At 47.2% G+C, this 17098-nt stretch overlaps 1 protein-coding gene and 1 pseudogene across 1 annotated transcript; one reads left to right on the forward strand and one right to left on the reverse strand.

Annotated features, from left to right (window-relative positions):
- Window positions 1-881: 881 nt before the first annotated feature.
- On the reverse strand, window positions 882-1000 carry LOC120596505 (uncharacterized; annotated as a pseudogene).
- Window positions 1001-13427: 12427 nt separating this feature from the next.
- FAM110D (family with sequence similarity 110 member D) lies at window positions 13428-16793 on the forward strand. The gene is made up of 2 exons (XM_039854142.1): window positions 13428-13536; window positions 15361-16793. Exon 2 carries the CDS (start codon window positions 15455-15457, stop codon window positions 16274-16276), a length of 822 nt encoding a protein of 273 aa, XP_039710076.1. The 5' UTR covers window positions 13428-13536; window positions 15361-15454; the 3' UTR covers window positions 16277-16793.
- The last annotated feature ends 305 nt before the right edge of the window (window positions 16794-17098 follow it).

Consider the following 17098-nt stretch of genomic DNA (forward strand, 5'->3'; position numbering starts at 1 on the left):
TGTCTTTGCAGCGAATTACTGAACCTGAGAGTGGTCACATTACGGGAACTTCTAAATTCGTAGCTGGCTCCTCCAAAGTGAGGGTGGCCCTGGGGATCTCTGAATTTGCTTTAGTGTCTAGAATGAGGGCAGTCTTATCGGGAGTGTTCCCCCAGATTGTTTGCCTCAACTCCTAGCAATAAAAACATGCAAATTATTGATAAATGCATCTTCAACGATACTGTAAAAGGAAACCAGCCTCTTCCCAAATAAGTGCGTGAAGTATAAAATTCTAGAATATGACAGAAAGCAGATCAGTGGTTGTCTGGAGGTGGAGTGGTATATGTGGTGAGAAGACAGACTAACAAGTAGCACGAGGAAACCCTTGGGGACAAGGGACATGTGCGTGGGTTTCACACATACATCAGAATTCGTCAGACTATATACTTAAACCTATGCATTTTATTTTACATCAATTATACTTCAATAAGGCCATTTAAAAATTTAAAAAACAGAGGCCGAGGGTCCATCTCATACTAAGTGAGAGTTTCAGTAGGCAAAACCCTAACATTAATATTTTTACATATTAGTGATTCTAAGTTGAAAACAGAGTAAAATATTATAATTGAAACAGCATTGGTCAGGCTGTGAGAAAGGTAGAAAAGATTATAGTTAATATCTTTTAGATTCACTTAACTCCTACCAACCAGCAGCACAGGCCGCATTTCAGCACCTGACCCCAACTCAAGGCCCTGTCTTCACCCTCAGACTTCTACCTCATGTTAGAACTTAGCCATTTCTTTTCTTTCTTTCTTTCTTTTTTTAGGTGAGACAACTCTTGGTTGACCTCACAGATTGCAAGGATCTTGTCAGCTTACAATCCCTTATTTTTTATTTTTTTACGCCTACAGCACCTGGTCTTCCTAGATGGTCTCCCATCCAAGTACTAACCAGGCCCAACCCTGCTTAGCTTCTGAGATCAGACAGGATCGGGCTTGTTCAGGGTGGCATAGCCGTAGTTGAACTTAGCCATTTCTAAGAGACAGAAAGAAGAGGCAATGCATTAAATCAGGGGTCTCCAACCCCTGGTCTGCAGACCAACCGGTCCAGTCCACGGCCTGTTAGGAACCAGGCCACACAGCAGGAAGTGAGTGATGGGCCAGCAAGCGAAGCTTCATCTGCATTTGCAGCCTCCCCAACACTAGCATCACCACCTCAGCTCCACCTCAGATCATCAGGCATTAGATTCTTATAGGAGCACTGGTCCCTGGTGCCAAAAAGCTTGGGGACTGCTGCATTAAATCACTGTCAGGTATTTTACGCTAGGGCAGGGCTTCCTAAGCAGGAATTCGACAAAGGAATCCAGGATTGTTAGTAGACCTACTAGAATTATAAGTAAATGCATTTTTCCATAACTTTTAGCAGATTCTTAAAAAGTTCCAAAAGTCCTTTGAACCATTATTTCCACTATTTTAAGAACTACTATTTTAGTCGCATAAGGAATCATTGCATGAAAATTCTGGATGCAGAGTCAATGGGGTGGACATTAAAAGGAAAAGAATGGACACCAAAGGGATTGGAAAGCTAAGTCGCATATTGGCCCAAGGCAGACTGAAGTTCACTGGTTGTCTCCTGGGTGGTACCCATTCTTGTCTAGGTCCACATGTCAGAACACAACTACCTGTGTCTGCGGGGGCTCTGGTCCTTCTCCAGCTGGCTCACAAACTAACCGGCCTGCTCCAGAGGCTTGACTTGGCCCTGTGTCTTCCAATTTAGCAGACAGGATTTCCTGAAGCTAATAAGAGATCTGGTGGGCCAGAAATCCCTCTGATCATATCAATACCAGTGGATGGGGGAGGACACTTGATTATTCTACTCTATCCCAAAAGAATGTCAGTACTTTCTGGGCTACAATGGGCTGTGCAGAAGAAAGCATTCTTTGGTATTAAATTACGTGTTTATCTCACGTAAGGTCTACCTTTTATCCCAGGCCCAGTCCTTAGAGGAGAAACTTCCTGACTTCAGGATTTCTTTCAAGGACATAGACCACAAGGGTTCAATAGAGTGATGTCTTTGGTCTTTACATAATTAATCACTGTCACTATATGATTATATATATATATATATATATGAATACATATATGATTACTATACAGGAGAGAGTAGTAACAGCTAAAATGTCTCAATCAGTTACTATATGCCAGACATTGCTTTAAGTGTTTCACATGCATTGACTCATATCATCCCCTAGTACCCGGCAAGGTATGTATCACTCTTCACCACTTTACAGGTAAAGAAACAGAGACACAGAGAGAGTCGATAACCTGCTCTAGGTCCACAGTTAGTTAGGTTCTGCACACAGGCTATCTTGGCCTGAAAGCCCATGATCTTAATAATTTCTCTACACTGCTCAAATGGCGACAAGTTCAGAGAGATCATGGAGGTGTCCAGATGGACTATTGTGAGAATATATGTCAGGGAAAAAAGATTGAATAAATACAGTGAGATCAGATTATGAAGGGTCTTTGAAGACAGGCAGAGGAATCTGAACTTGTAATCAAAACCGAAAATCGAACGTGCCTTTTTGTTCCACTTCTTAGCACTATAATATGCAGGAGATTCTTAATGTAAAGTCTGTGATAGATCTCAGAGAATCCCGAACCCTGAAATTTTAGCGTATTTGTATTGGTGCACTTGTCTCTGGAGAGAGACTTCGGAGTTTTCATTGGATTCTTAAGGGAGCCTTGTCCTCCACACATTCCTAGCCTTGGGAGAGTGGACACCAATAGCATAAGTCGATGTAACCTTGGGTAAAACCCAGAGCCCATGTTTCTTCATCTGTAAAATAGGAATAATAATATCTACCTCTCTGAGTTAATTATGCAAATTAAATGATGTATTATCATTTTAAATCATTATATATACAAGTCACACTATATAAAACTCATAACATTATAATGTATAAAACACTATAAAATGTCATAAAACAAATATATGTGAAGTATGATGATGAAATCCATATTTAAAAATGTTTTCCCAACAATAAGGTGAATTAGATACCTGAGTGAACCTCCTGATGAAAAAAATTAAATGTTATATAAAGGGTTTTTTTTTTATTATTTTTTTACTATGTTGCTGAGTAGCCATGAAAGTAAGAAATATGCCAAGGCCCAAAATGAAGTGAAACCAGCAACTGTGGAGAGAGAAAAGTAAATGCCTAAATTATCTTTAACCGTCAAGATAAACCCTGGAGACCATAGCATCGTCCTTTCATGTCTGCATAGAATATGTGAGGGACAGCAGATAAATCTCAGGGCCTCTCAAAGATAGGAACTCTAGTAGAAGATCCTAAAGGGTTATAACTGCAGTGCAAGAGCACTCGGAAGGCAGAAAAGATGATGCTTTCCTATGTCAACTCTGGTCCCTGGGAAGAGGAAAATAAAATTCTGCTTTAAGAATTCATAATTTACAAGCCAGCTCTCTCATGAAGTCTGAAGTCAAGTCACATTACTTATGTAATCCTAAAATCCTCAAGCTGAGAATTTAATTTAAAGTGTCATGTGTTGGTAGTACTAGCACATTTTGACAAATAAATGTACGTTGTCTCTGAAGGAACTCAATGTCAACACAGGCTTCAAATAATTCCCACACATTTCTAAGCAATTATAAGCAGCTCGTGGTAAAAAAAAATAACCAAATGCACAAGGTAACAAGGCACCATGAAGGAGAACAAGTAGAATTAAGAGAAGGCAGAAATAGACCTTCAAGGATATTGGAATTAGCAGACACACGATATAAAATAACTTTGTTGAATATGTTTAAGTAGTGAAACTTGATTCTATGTGGGAACTAGTAAATTTGAAAAAAGGACTAAATATGTTTCCGAAAATGAAAAGATATGCTAATTGAAATGGAAAACTCAGTAGACAGACTAATCATTAGGTTAGAATTGCTGAGAGACAGAGCTTATAACTTTCAAATGAACAGAGGCAGGGATAGGGGTTGGAGTCGATCAAAAAATGTCAAAAAAAAAAAAAAGGAGGGGGAAGTACAGCAAACATAATGCACGTTACGAGATGAAAGAAATAAAAATATATCAATCTCAATGAATGAGATAAATTTTCCAGTTCAAAGATAAAGGATGTCAGACCAAACAACAGCATAAAATTCAGCAATGTTTTGTTTATAAAAGACATATCTAAAACATAAGAACACGGACTGACAATGTTTGGAAAAAGAGATACTAGGGAGAAAAAAAAGGATGAAATAGCTATATTAAGGCAAAAAGCATCATTGGAGATTAAGAGGGTCACTACATAATGATAAAGTTTAATTCACCAGAGAGAGACAACATGTCTAAAATGGTATGTATCTAATAACACAGCCTCAAAATGCTACAGAGAGAAATGAACAAACTGCCATCTCTTGATGGGATCTTTTAACACCTCTCCTAGTAATTGATAGATCAAGAAACAAAAATTCAGGAAGGACATGGGAGATTTGAACCTTATTATTAATAAGCTATGTTCCAGTCTTCTATATTTCTATCCCCATGTCAATACTTCACTGTCTTAATTACTGTGGAATTAAATAAATTAACCCTTAACATCACCCTTGGCATGTAGCAAGCACTTAATAGATGCAACAGCAGCAGCAGAACTTACTATGTGAGTTTGGTGGAGCCACTTCACCCTGCGAGCCTCAGTTACCTCTTCTAAAAAGTGGTCATAATAATAAATTATTTTTCCAAGTTGCTTTGCAAACCAAATGAAAATAATGTATCTGAAGATATTTCATAAACTACAGAAAAAATATAAATAATGGAGTAACTGCTCTTACCGGTTAACTAATATTACCAAGCACCAAGTGTCAATAACCATCGGAGTGGTCAACAGGTGGAACAGCAGCGTTAGAGATGTCAGGATGTGCAGCGATGCCAGGCAATGGTGAGGACCCTTGGGGTACGGGGAGCTGAGAAAAGAGCCAGCAGATGAAAGCGAATCAGAAGGGCGCCTTGAAGGGCAAAGCCTGCCCTCTGGTGGATGGGCCTCGAACACCTGGCTCAAACAATCAGATCGGCGGTTTCTGGGTGTCCTTAGGTAAACCACTCCCAGTCTGAGTCTCTACCTCACCTCAGTTCCACAGACTCGCTTCCTGTAGACATTGTAGGATAGAGTAGGACAATTTGGGGGACAAAATTATCACTGTGGCTTGTGCCTCACAGTGCTAAGCTCACCTAATCTCAGAGTCTTGTTAGGGGCAGTCTCTAAAAGGTAAGCAAGTGACCACAGATCCCACAGTACGTCACTAAACAAGAGTTGGCGTAGGCTCACATATCCTGATGACTAATCTCTTTTAGATCACTAGAGCTAGCAAGAGTGGGCCCTCTGACTACAGTTGGAACCTCAGGAGGCAGACGGCTTAGGGTCTTGGCCCTTCACGGCACAAAAACTTGTTCTCAGCTCTCTCCTGAAGACATTTAAAAGTTATGAAGGCAAAAAAATTATGAAGGTTCTGGAACTAGTAGATGCTTAATATTTGTTTGTAGAACAAACATTAAGTGGAGGAGGTGGAAAAGGTGCCTAAATTTCAAAATAGAGAAGAAAGAGATATGTTGAAGGAGCTGCTCAGAAGCCCCCTTGGGATCTCTGAATGGGATCTCAGAAGAAAAACTGGAGAGAAGCTGAATTGTCTCTGAGCGCTGGGGATGTAATCCAGGCAAGAGATGATGATGGTTGGGACTTGGGTGATAGGAGTGGAGTGGAAGAGAAGTGATCTAAATCTGGGTGTATTCTGAAGCTAGATGTATTAGATGTGGAATGTGAAAGATGGTCAGTACAATTAGAAGGATGCTGAGATGGAGAGGGATCAACTAAGATGAAGAAAGCAACTGTGGACAAGATTCGGGAGGACAGAAGATAGATCATTAGTTTAGTTTTGGATATGCTGAATCTTGGGTTCCCAGATATTAGCATCAATTCAAACTCAATGTCTCATAATTTCTAAAATGTCTAGATTTTCCTTTCACCCTTACTTAAAGGAAGATTCACTGTATATGCTTATGGTAGTGCCACAGATTCCTTCCTTAAGGAATCTGGCCTCCTATTCGATCAGGATGTCAGGTCTATGAGCAAGCTTAGATTTGGAAATTAGCTGAAAGGCTGGGATCCTCCATTATGACAACAATTCAAGTTAGGCCATAAGACATGGAGGTTTTTTTGTAATATATCTCGATGATATTTAATAAGCTGTTCATCTATTTCATTCTTAGGGACACTCTGATCAAAGATCCCTGCGAGTCAAAACATTGTGACATCACTTCATCCTATTGCACAAGGCTCCCGCCTTGACTCTGGCGCTTCAGCCCTGCCACTTGGCCTCTGTTCCTCTAAGACCCTATCATCCCCAATGAAATCAAGGAGCCCAGCTCAGTGGTGCCTCCAATATATCCAAGCTACAGAGTATATCTACCATAAAATGTTCAAGGATACTGATGCTTATCTCAAAACCTAGGTGAAGAACCCTTTTAGGGAATGCACTCAGTGGGATTAGGTAGTATACAAAATTTTATGTGATAAATCTCCAACATTCCTATCTTCTTAGACATTAGACACATTAACCAGGGAAATGCTGGCATCTCAACCTCATTGACAAAGTGCAGGTCATGTTGCATACTAGTTTTAGCCAACTAAACAAGCAAACTATTAGAGCAACTTTCAGCTGCAAAAGCTAACTAAAATACATTAAAATCTAGAATCTCTAGTAAGGGTACTCATATAAAAAAAAGATCAGTCTGATCCAGTGTTATCTTCTTTCTTCCTTGACTCCACCCCATATCTACTAAATTAGGTTCTCCGAGGGTAGAGTTCTGACATCTGTCTTGCTAACAAGCTTCCCAGGTAAAATTTATGTAGCCAACTGGAATCTACTCAAGGAGTGGCAATTTAGTTTAATCCATTTTCCTCCTTTTAACGGATCAGAATCTGAGGCTTGAGAGAGGTGACTTGCTCCAGACCAAGAGTGAGTTCACGGCAAAGTCAGGACCAGAACTTTGGTTTCCTGACTCTTATGGGAACTTCTACTGCTTTTTCAGATCAGCTTTACAACAAACCTAGAGGTATCAGGTCGGCATACCTGAGAAATCAGTGCGAAGATGGGTTGGAATGGTGAGCAAACCAAGGCTGCACGTGTTCAATGCTACAGGCACTGTGATGAAGGTAACCCTAGTTTTGGAGAGAATTGTATGCTTCCTTCTGATGTATTTTGATGTAAGTGACTGCAAAATCTACCCAATAGGGTTACACCAAAAGAAAATGTATTTACCCAACTGTGAGGACCATGTATACATTTTCTTTAGACGTCACTAGGTGCAGAGGCCCCCTTCATCAAGGTGGGTCTTCGCCATCACCATTCTCTGTTGACTCTGGGGCAGGCAGCCCTCTTAGGGCTCTATCTCCCCAGGTTCTTGCATAGCAGAGAGGAGGGAGAAGCTTTTGCTCAGAGGTCCCAGCAAAAGTTTCTTTGGCTATAATTCAAGTTACATGTCCTTCTTTAGATGAAGTACTGAAGCCAGAGAAATGTGATGGGCTTTTTTGACCTAGGGCTAGGTCGAGCCCCCCACCCTGAGTCAAGTGACCCCGCTCTGGCAGCACAGGGACTGAGAGTGGGAGAAAGGTGGCCAAGATCAGGGTAAGATCACCAGAAGAAAGCTGAGTCCATGCTGAAGGGCGAAACTGCAGATGTCACAGTGTGAAATGATGGGGAAGCTGAGGATGACCACAGAGAAGGTGACAGTTATAATCCAGGGGTAGGAGTAAGGTGTTAATTATAATGCCATGGTGATGTCAGGGATGGTGGTTATAATACCCACCTTTTGGGGTATCTGCCAAGCCTTTAACTTCTACCTTCTGTGGAAATTGCCCTCCTCACGTGTAAAAATCTAGGTCCCCACTGTAGAGTAGATTCAATGTGACATGACACCTCCCTGGCCACAGCTCAGCACCACTCTTAGAACTGGCTAGAAGGACCCCCGCCCTTTACAGGGCCCCCTGGTATCAGGAACACCCCAAAAGTCATTTATTGAAGACCACATGGGTGTCCGTCACTGGGGACCCAGTGCTTAACACTGCAGTGTAAGCTGTACCTCTCAACGGCTGCTCTCAGGCCTAATGCCTTCCGGCCCCATGAAAACAAACGCTTCTCTATATCTCTTGCCCTGTGTCCTCGAAACAAAAGACTGCTACATCCAAACGCCACGAAGGTCCGCTCTGCTGCTGACATCGCAGACGGCCGCTGTGTGGAGCACAGGGAAGGCTGAGTGGTGAAAGCACTTAGGTAAGAGGAATGACAAATTAATTAACCTGTCAAATCCTGCCTCTCAGAGAGCATGAACACCGTAGATTCATGCACAAGGAAGTACTGTTTCCCAGCAAGCGCTGAGCGTCCATTTTCTTGCTTAACTTTGTGTTTCAGTGTGTAGCATGGTGTCTGCAATCATAGCATATGATGGCTGAGGAACAGTCTGCAATATTAAACAATACATTTTACTTTTAAATTTGTAAATGAAGACTAGGCATAATATGTGAGAAGCGTGGTGCCAATTCTTGACTGTTATGAATCTAGACATTACTTTCTGAGATGGTGAAAAATTGTGATATAAGAAATAAGGATTTATATAATGCCATTAAAATATATTGTAATATTTTCTGTGTTAATGATAATTTAGCATAGACACCCCATTTAAATGTTTGAACATGTTATATAATATTCATAGTTCATCTCTAAGTGTTAAGTATTGCTTTAACAATTTTAGTTGCTATGACCTCAGAGGAGCAATTTCACCAAATTGAAATTTAAAAAAAAAAAAAGACTGAAGAGAGGTTATCTAATTAGGCATTACTGTCAGTAGAATACAAATTATGTGAAATCTTTAATTATAGCAACACAATTAGTAATTTTGCTGAAATCAAAGGAAAATAGATTTTATGGAATAAATATATAATAATTAACACATTACTCTCATCTTTATTGTCTAACTTATCCGACATTGCTGGCCCTTCAAGAAAATACCCATACATGTCTAATAATAATTAGATAGAGTCATCTTTGAGATTTTGATGACTTTCTCTACGTAAAAAATCAAAACATTTTTCCATGCGTCATTATGAAGGTATATTTGTCCAGGTAAGAAGACAGATTTCTTGTCACTGCATTCCATGATAAACCCCTTTTCCATGTGTTGCCCTATTTTGCTAAGTCCAGATTGGGTGTTTTTCGTTCCTTGGACTCGTCTAGAGGCACCTTGCTGAAGACGGTGGTAGAAGGTGGAGATGAAAGTGTCGGTGACGAGGACTGGAGTGAGGACTGCCACTGCGGTGAGGGCTGCCATACCGGCTGCTGCCGTCATTCCAATCCTTGCTTCCGTCCAGCACGCTGAGACAACAGAGCAGGCAAGACAGGAAGGCCAGTGGGTACTGAGAGCCAACTTGCTCTGGGCCAGCCTGCAGTAGAAGGCAGTGCCACTCCGTGGCTAAGAGCCTGGCTCTGGACTCTCATTGCTTCCATCTGCAAACTGTGTGACCCTTGATGAGTCACTTCACCTCTCTCTGACTCTGTTTCCTCACCCACTTCACATAGGTTTTGTCAGAAGCGAGGTACTGAACATAAAGCACCTAGCCCGCAGTAAACGCTCAGTAGATGTAGTTGGTTTTGTTATTTGAATACTAGACTGTAAGCTCTGTCAGAGCAGAAATACTGTCTATTTTATTCAGTATTGTTCATTAGGTGCTCAGGAAAAAAAAAATGGTTAATGACATCTTCCTTTCCACGATCCCACCGCCCCCTCCTCTCTCTTGAGGCCCTTGCCCCTCCGCTCTAGTGACTACTGGGCAGTGGGTGCTGGGCGCCTGGCTCTGCCTAGAGGCCGCCCCCTCAGAGGGAGAGCTAGAGCCAGGCTATTGTTGCGGCTGAGATTCTTTCCGAAACGGAAAGCCCTGAATGAGAGGATAGCTGCTCTAATCTCTCTGGGGACTCACACATGGCCAGTGGAGGGGGCGGCGCCTCCTGTGGTGCTGGCGCCTCACAAACGCCCGGCGCTGAGCCCCGCCCTCTCTCTGAACTATCCTCTCATCCAAGCTCAGGCCTCTCCTTGAGCCTCCTTCTCTCGCTCTGAGCCCGCCTTTTCTCAGGGTCCCCATCACCTCACTGAACCCATCTCCTCACAGAACCCCTCCCCTCTCTGCACCCCATGTTCTCTCTAAGGCCTCCCTAGCCTCGCTCCTCCCTCTCCCTCTCTCTCTCTCTCAGCAGCCCCTTCCCCAGCCTCTTGCCCTCGCTGACTGGCTCCTGCTACCTATCCTCAGCCTATTGGTCTCATCATCTCTCCCCTAATCCCTACCTCAACCACCCAAACCTCTCCACCTCCCATCCCACCCCCATCAGAAATCCCTTCTTGGCCCAGATACTCTCTCCTCTTTGAATTCTTCCCACCTCACTCCAGGCAGAATAAATACACCCGCCCCCACCATGTCCCTGGCTTTGTTCATCTCTGTAACAGCAGCACTGCTCTCACTTGACTTGTGATCAGTCCTTCACGCCCTCACCCCCCACCCCGGGCTGAGCTCCCAGGAGCAAAAACCATGTCTGCTGACCCACGGCACAGAGCAGTGTTCAAAATGATTTGTTGGCAGCAGCTGAGAGTGAAACTATGGGTATAGGGAAAAAAATTAGGCCAGAGGTGTCAGGAAGGTGTTGGTGGAGGGCAAGAGCTAAGAGGCAGATTCATCTGACATTTAAGAGCACCTTGAGGTGCCAGGTGCTTTCTTGGCCATCACTTTTTTGTGCCACACAAGAGCTGAGTCTTGCCGTTTCCATTTTAGGTAACTCAGAGAAGTTAAGTTCTTGCTCAAGGACACACAACCAGTGAGTGGTAAACCAGAATTAGAATCAAAGGCGTCTAGAGATGTGGATGGCTATGGCAAGGGGATTGTAGCTGGCTGGTGAGGGAGGTGACATGTTTCTCCTCTGTAACAATGTGGGTCTAGGGTCTGGGGACCGAGGCTGGATCTGGAGGGCCTCCCTGATCTGCCTCATCATTCCCAACACTGACCAGGGCTGCTCCCCCATCCTCCCAACCCCGTCTCCTGGAAGGAGCCAGTTCTGACTCAGGCCCATTCCCATCGATCTTCAAGGTAATTCTGGAATGAGCTCGGAAATAGGAAGGAAGCATCTCTCAGATTCAGCCTCCCCCACCTTGCCCGAGGTCCTGGCTCTAATGCCTGGAAAGGGCCACTTTAAGGATCTCCCTGGGGGCCCATGACCAGAAAGACAGATGATCTGGTTCACAGCAAGTATGGCCAAGAGAAAGGCAGAGCAGGCAGCTGTAGCTCCACCCCATTATCTACCTCCATCTCTCACAGATCCTTTCAGGGCCCTCTCACCCAAAAAATCAATCCAGTTTGACCTCTCCTCCATGACTCTGCTCTGCCAGTATGGTAGAGGGTCTGTGTCCACTGGCATCCTGGGACAGAGTACTGTCACCTCTCAAACTGGGAACTCCTAAGAGCAAGGCTCCTTGACCAACCCTCACCTCAGATTCCTGAGGGCAGAACTGTGTCTCCCCTCTCTGAGCACTCCTGCGGAGAGGTGGGGTCCCTTCCAGTCACCCTCATCAGACCAAGACTGCCCCAGGGCAGCACCTGTGTTCCCGTCTGAATAACCTCTTTCTGTAGCCCAGCATCTGTCTTTGGTCCCTGGAAAAAAGCTGAGAAGGGGGCCCCCTGCTCTTCCACCCAACCCAGATGCTCCTTTAAGACCAAAGGGATGGGGGTTGTATCAGGAGTCAGACACAACAGCCCCATCCTCCCCCTCCTTCACAGGCCAGGTTTCCTGCCATTGACAGCATCCCAGCTGGGCCCTGCCCAGCCTCCATGCTTAACCCCTTCATGACCAGATCTCAGGGCTACTGACCTGTACCCCCAACTTTCAACTATAAAATTAGAAGAATGAAAGTACCCATTTCATTGGGATGTTGTAAGGATTAAATATATTAATCACCGTGTGAGGTACTCAGAACAGTGCTTAGCATATATTAATCTCTCAGTAAAAGTTAGCCATTTTTCCCAATGGTGCGAGCTTGGATCAGCTAGTTCATCTCTCTGAGCCTCAGTCTCTTCCACTGTCAAATGGGGAAAATAAAACCTACCCAAAGATTGTCCTGGGGATGAATTGTGATCATGTACATGAAAGTAGCTTGTGACATGCTGTAACAATGCAATATAGAACTATCGTGGACAAAATAATAATCACTTTAACTAGGTAGTAAAATTCCTTTACCAGGAGATGGGCCTCCTGGTTTTCAGGCTCATTACCTTACTTGACAAGCAGAGGGTGCAGTGGAAAGAGTAGACTTGAGATTGGGCTTAGGCAAGTCTCTCCCTCACCTGATCCTGTTTACTACCCATTAAGGTAGGGTGGTCGCTCCTACCTCGCCCCCTATCTAGGGTCCCTGGGAGAGACAAAGGAGATCAGAGAGCACAAGTGTGAATGCACTTTGCAAATGTTAAAAAGTGCTAGAAGGAAGGGCAAGGGATTTGTGGAAAGTGGCCAGGTAGAGGGAGCAGGGCACATTGGCAGAGAAATTGGTCTTAGGGCTCTGGGTGCTTCAGAGTTTACTTGCTGGGGAGAGGGGAGGAGCTCTCCTGGTACCAGCATAGTGAGGACAGGCCCCGCCCCTTGAGACATGAGGTGCCAGATAAGAAATTGTGCCAGCTCTAGAAGTCCCCAAGTTGGAGCAAAGGAGGAAGGAGGCCAAAGGACCCAGGTTGGCCCCAGAATCATCCCTATATCATCCTGTCCCCAGCCAATCCCTTTTACCATCAGAGGACTTGGGGCAGAGGCATCTCCAATGGGCTTCCAGGTGACCTTCACGCCAAGACTTGCTGGGACAAGCTCACCCTGAACATGCAGTACCATTGTCCCCACCCTTAGGCCGCAGATTCCTAGCCTCACCCCAAGGGAGAGCGGGCTTGACATCATTCACACACCGGAACCAGAACAGGTCTAAGCCTGCTGCAGAGAGAAAAAGGCACAGTCAACTAGAACCCTGCTCTGTCTTCTCATTCTGACCAAGAAGATTTCCCAAGGCCCAAGAGAGGGGGCTGACCCTACGTGAATAGCATCTCCCCACCCCAAACCTCTAGAAGAAGCCTGGGAATCAGGAGACCTTGTTTGGGGTCCTGGCTGTGCCCCAAGCTCACTGTGCCTTTATACAAATCACTTAACCTGTCAGGGCCTGTATGATCATCTGTAAAATAAAAGAGCTGGACCTGGTCCATTGGTCCTCTTCAACACTGAGACTGTGAGCAGGAAGGAGTTAACGGAGGCCAGGCTCCAGGTCAGGAAGGCAGGGGTTAATCTGGGGAGGTGGAGGCTCTTTCAGCTTTTCCTGTGGAGAGTGAGGTTTGGCTGCCACCAAAGTTACTTCTAGTCCCTGCTGTCCCTCCTGTTCTTAGTCTGGCTCTGCCCAGGGACCCCTGCATTCAGCCTTCCCATACAGAGGTGAGTGTATCCGGAACCCAGGGCTGGGGTGGGAGGGCACCCAGAGACCCAAAGGCAGGGAAGCCGGTACCAAGCCAGTGAGCACAGTCCCTCCACCTGTGTCCAGAGCAAAGCCTTGGGGAGTTTAGACCACTAACCCAGGACTGGGAGAAGGTGGGCATTGCGATAGAGGGCACAAGGATGTTTGCCAGGCATCTAGGGTGGGACATCTATGGTTTGGCATCAAAGCCAGCCCAGAAGACAGACTATTTTGGTCCCTATGTTTAGGGACTTTTTATAGCCTGTCGCTTGGGGTTGGGAAGAGGAGGAGGGGAGGAAGGGACATGAAGGTGCCCATGAGGTCAGACAAATACAGTGCCTTTCTGGGACCTTGGAATATGACCCATTGCCTGGTATAGTCCTTGGGATTCCGGAAGGAGGGCACTGTCGGGCTTTTCTTGCTGCCGGGTTCCCAGTCACCACTTACCTATGGGCTGACTTACTAGATGGCTGTCTGTGAATGAGAGAGAGAGAGAAAGAGAGAGAGAGAGAGAGAGAGAGAGAGAGGGAATGCACGCACATAAACTTGAACAGGTTGTGCTGGGGTGAGTGGGGTTGGCAGGGTCTCTGCCCCATGGACCCTCGTGGGGTTCCCCTCCCCTATCCCTGATAAGTTCTGTTCTTTTGTTACCTGAAGACCTGAGGTCCCCTCAGCTCCCAGAACTGACATGTTCCCTGACATGTTCCTCTCAGCTGAAAGGAGGATGGGGGAGAGAAGGGGACAGGGGTTGGGGTGGAGTGTGTTGAGCCATGTGGGTGGCCCCATTCTGTTACCGCTAAGGGAACTGTCAGCTTTTGATTTACAACCCCTCCTGGCCCCTTTCCCCTGCAGAAGGGAGGTGAAGAAGGGTCATGGGGTCTCAGGATAAGAAGAGGGCAGGGACCCTGAGGGCAGATTTCTGGAAGTGTAGGTTTGGGGAAGAATTAGTGGAAGGAAAATGTTTAGTGAGGCAAGGGCTCATCTCTCACAGAAATTGCTTGGTTTTATAGCAGTGGGAATAAAAGCAAAGAAAAAAGAGAGATGTTCTGATAGGTGAGGCAATCTGAATCTGGATTGTAAGGCAAGAAACCTGGGTTCCAGTCCCAGCCCCAACTCTCAGTAAGTCCTGAGCCAGTCACCTCCTCTCTGGGCCAGTGTCCCCATCTATGAAATGGGAATACAGAGGTAGAGAAGCTGATGTTTACATTTGGGCATTCTGGAATTTCCTTGGCAGGGGCACAGAGCGGCTGGCAGGTAGCTGGCTGACATGACCTTGTGACCACCGCCCTCTCCTGCCCAATTGCCCTACTGGGCCTGGGCAGGGCAGTTGGCTGTAATTACTGGAGGCTCCTACCCTGTGGTTATATCCCTGACCTTGGTGCTTGGGGGCGGGAAGGGTGGGCCCTGCTGGAGCCAGCCTGTGGCTGGGAAGCCTCCTTGTCTTGAACTCCAAGTTGCTGGGTTGGGAAGAGGTATTTTTTCCGGTTGAGGCCACTTTTGGGAATTGGGCCGGGACCAGCCCCATTTCCTTTTCCAACTGTCCTGCTTGTTGATGCCTGTTTGGCATGGTCCTGTGGCCAGACTGGGGCACACTGAAAGAGGCATATGTTTCTGGGTGGCCAGGAGGCCCCTGCCCAATGTCTTTGAGGGATAGAAGGAAGGGATAGCCTGAACCTCTGCCTCTGGGCACCTCACGGGCTGACTTGGATGGGGGAGGGGTGGCTGGCCCAGCCTATTCCCAGGAATGCCTGCAGGAGAGGGGCAGGGACATCTACACTCCCCTGACCATTCCTCTTTCCCTGCAGGCCCCAGAAAGCCCCAGCCAATTGGTCCCAGCAACTCAACTAGCTGCCTGCTTCCAGTGGCTTATGGAGCACTGTCCTGTCCAGCTCTGCTAAGATGCTCCTGGCCTCTCCCTCTACCCCATCCAGGGGACGGACCCCCAGCGCCGTGGAGAGACTGGAGGCCGATAAAGCCAAGTATGTCAAGACCCATCAGGTGATAGCTCGACGCCAGGAGCCAGCTCTGGGCGGAGGTCCATGGCCGCTCACGCCACACCCCTGCAATGAGCTGGGGTCCCCTGCATCGCCCAGGACGCCTAGGGCCGCCCGCCGGGGTAGCGGCAGGCGGCTGCCAAGACCAGATTCCCTCATCTTCTACCGCCAGAAGCGGGACTGCAAGGCTTCAGTGAACAAAGAGAACGCCAAGGGCCAGGGCCTGATGAGGCGCCTCTTCCTGGGCACCCCTCGAGATGCCGCCTCGAGCAGCCCGGGCCCAACAGAGCGACCCACGGCTCCTGGAGGGTGGGCTGCGCCGCAAGATGCCCCAGAAGCGGCGGGAAAGCAGGCGCTGTGTCCCACATGCTCGCTGCCCCTGTCGGAGAAAGAGCGCTTCTTCAACTACTGCGGCCTGGAGCGTGCGCTTGTGGAGGTGCTGGGCGCCGAGCGCTTCTCTCCGCAAAGCTGGGGCGCCGACGCCAGCCCCCAGCCCGGAACGTCGCCGCCGCTGCCGGGCTCTGGAGACTCCAGCGACTGGACGTCCAGCGACGGCCGTGCGGATCGCTCTGACCGTGCGGACGGTGGCGGAGGGGGCTCGGAGGCAGCGGGCTCGGCGCGGGACGGGCGCCCCCCGGTGTCGGTGGTGGAGCGCAACGCGCGCGTCATCCAGTGGTTGTATGGCTGCCAGCGCGCCCGCGGCCCGCCGCGCGAGTCCGAGGTGTGACCGCAGCCACTCCGGAGCTGGCTCCTAGAGAGTTTGGTGCGGGGGGAAGGGTAGGGGGTGAGCGCGGGGCTGGACCCGGGCACGGACAGGGACGCCCTGCCTCTGACGCGCACGGTGCCTTTGGGCAAACCCTCCTCTCTGGATCTGTGCTTCCTCAAGAGAACCATGGATGGGGTCATGGGGCAAAATTATTCCGAAGACCCTTCCCAGAGCAAACGGCGGAGGGGAAGGGGGCGGCCTCGTGGCCCCTATGGAGGCCGAGAGGGTTTGGGGAGTGAAGACTGGGTTGGGAATTCTGAGAATCTGCTGAATAAAGTCAAAATGTTTTTTAAACGACTCGTGAGGTTGATGTTGAGGAAGGGGGTGGAACGAGTTTGCGCCATGACCTGCGTGGACTTTGGAGGGTGGGTTCCAGGCTGATCATGTGACCCCGAGCGAGCACTTAACCCCTCTGGCCCGCAGCTGCACCCCTTGGTGATCAAAATATTTTTGAAATGGTTGTAAAGCTCATAGAGTGTGCTCAGCACTTAGTAAGTGCTCAATAAAAGATAGATGCTATAACCACTCCAGAATTAGTACGTACTCACACTATTACTGTCATCTCCTCCATAACCCCCGGGCCGGGAGCCGGGAATAGTGCGTTTGGGAGTTCTGGGGAGGGGCATGCTGTAGAAATCTGGGGTGCACCGGCGCCAAAAAGGCCCCCATTCCTAGAGCTTTGTTGCCCCCTTTTGGTTACTAGGTATGAAGGGCTGAGATGCTGGGGATCCAGAATTGAGGACAATAAAGGAACGGACCCTTCAAACAAGGATTTGCCAACCC

Source organism: Pteropus medius, unplaced genomic scaffold, assembly GCF_902729225.1.
Source record: "Pteropus medius unplaced genomic scaffold, Ma_sr-lr_union100, whole genome shotgun sequence".
Lineage (NCBI taxonomy): Eukaryota > Metazoa > Chordata > Mammalia > Chiroptera > Pteropodidae > Pteropus > Pteropus medius.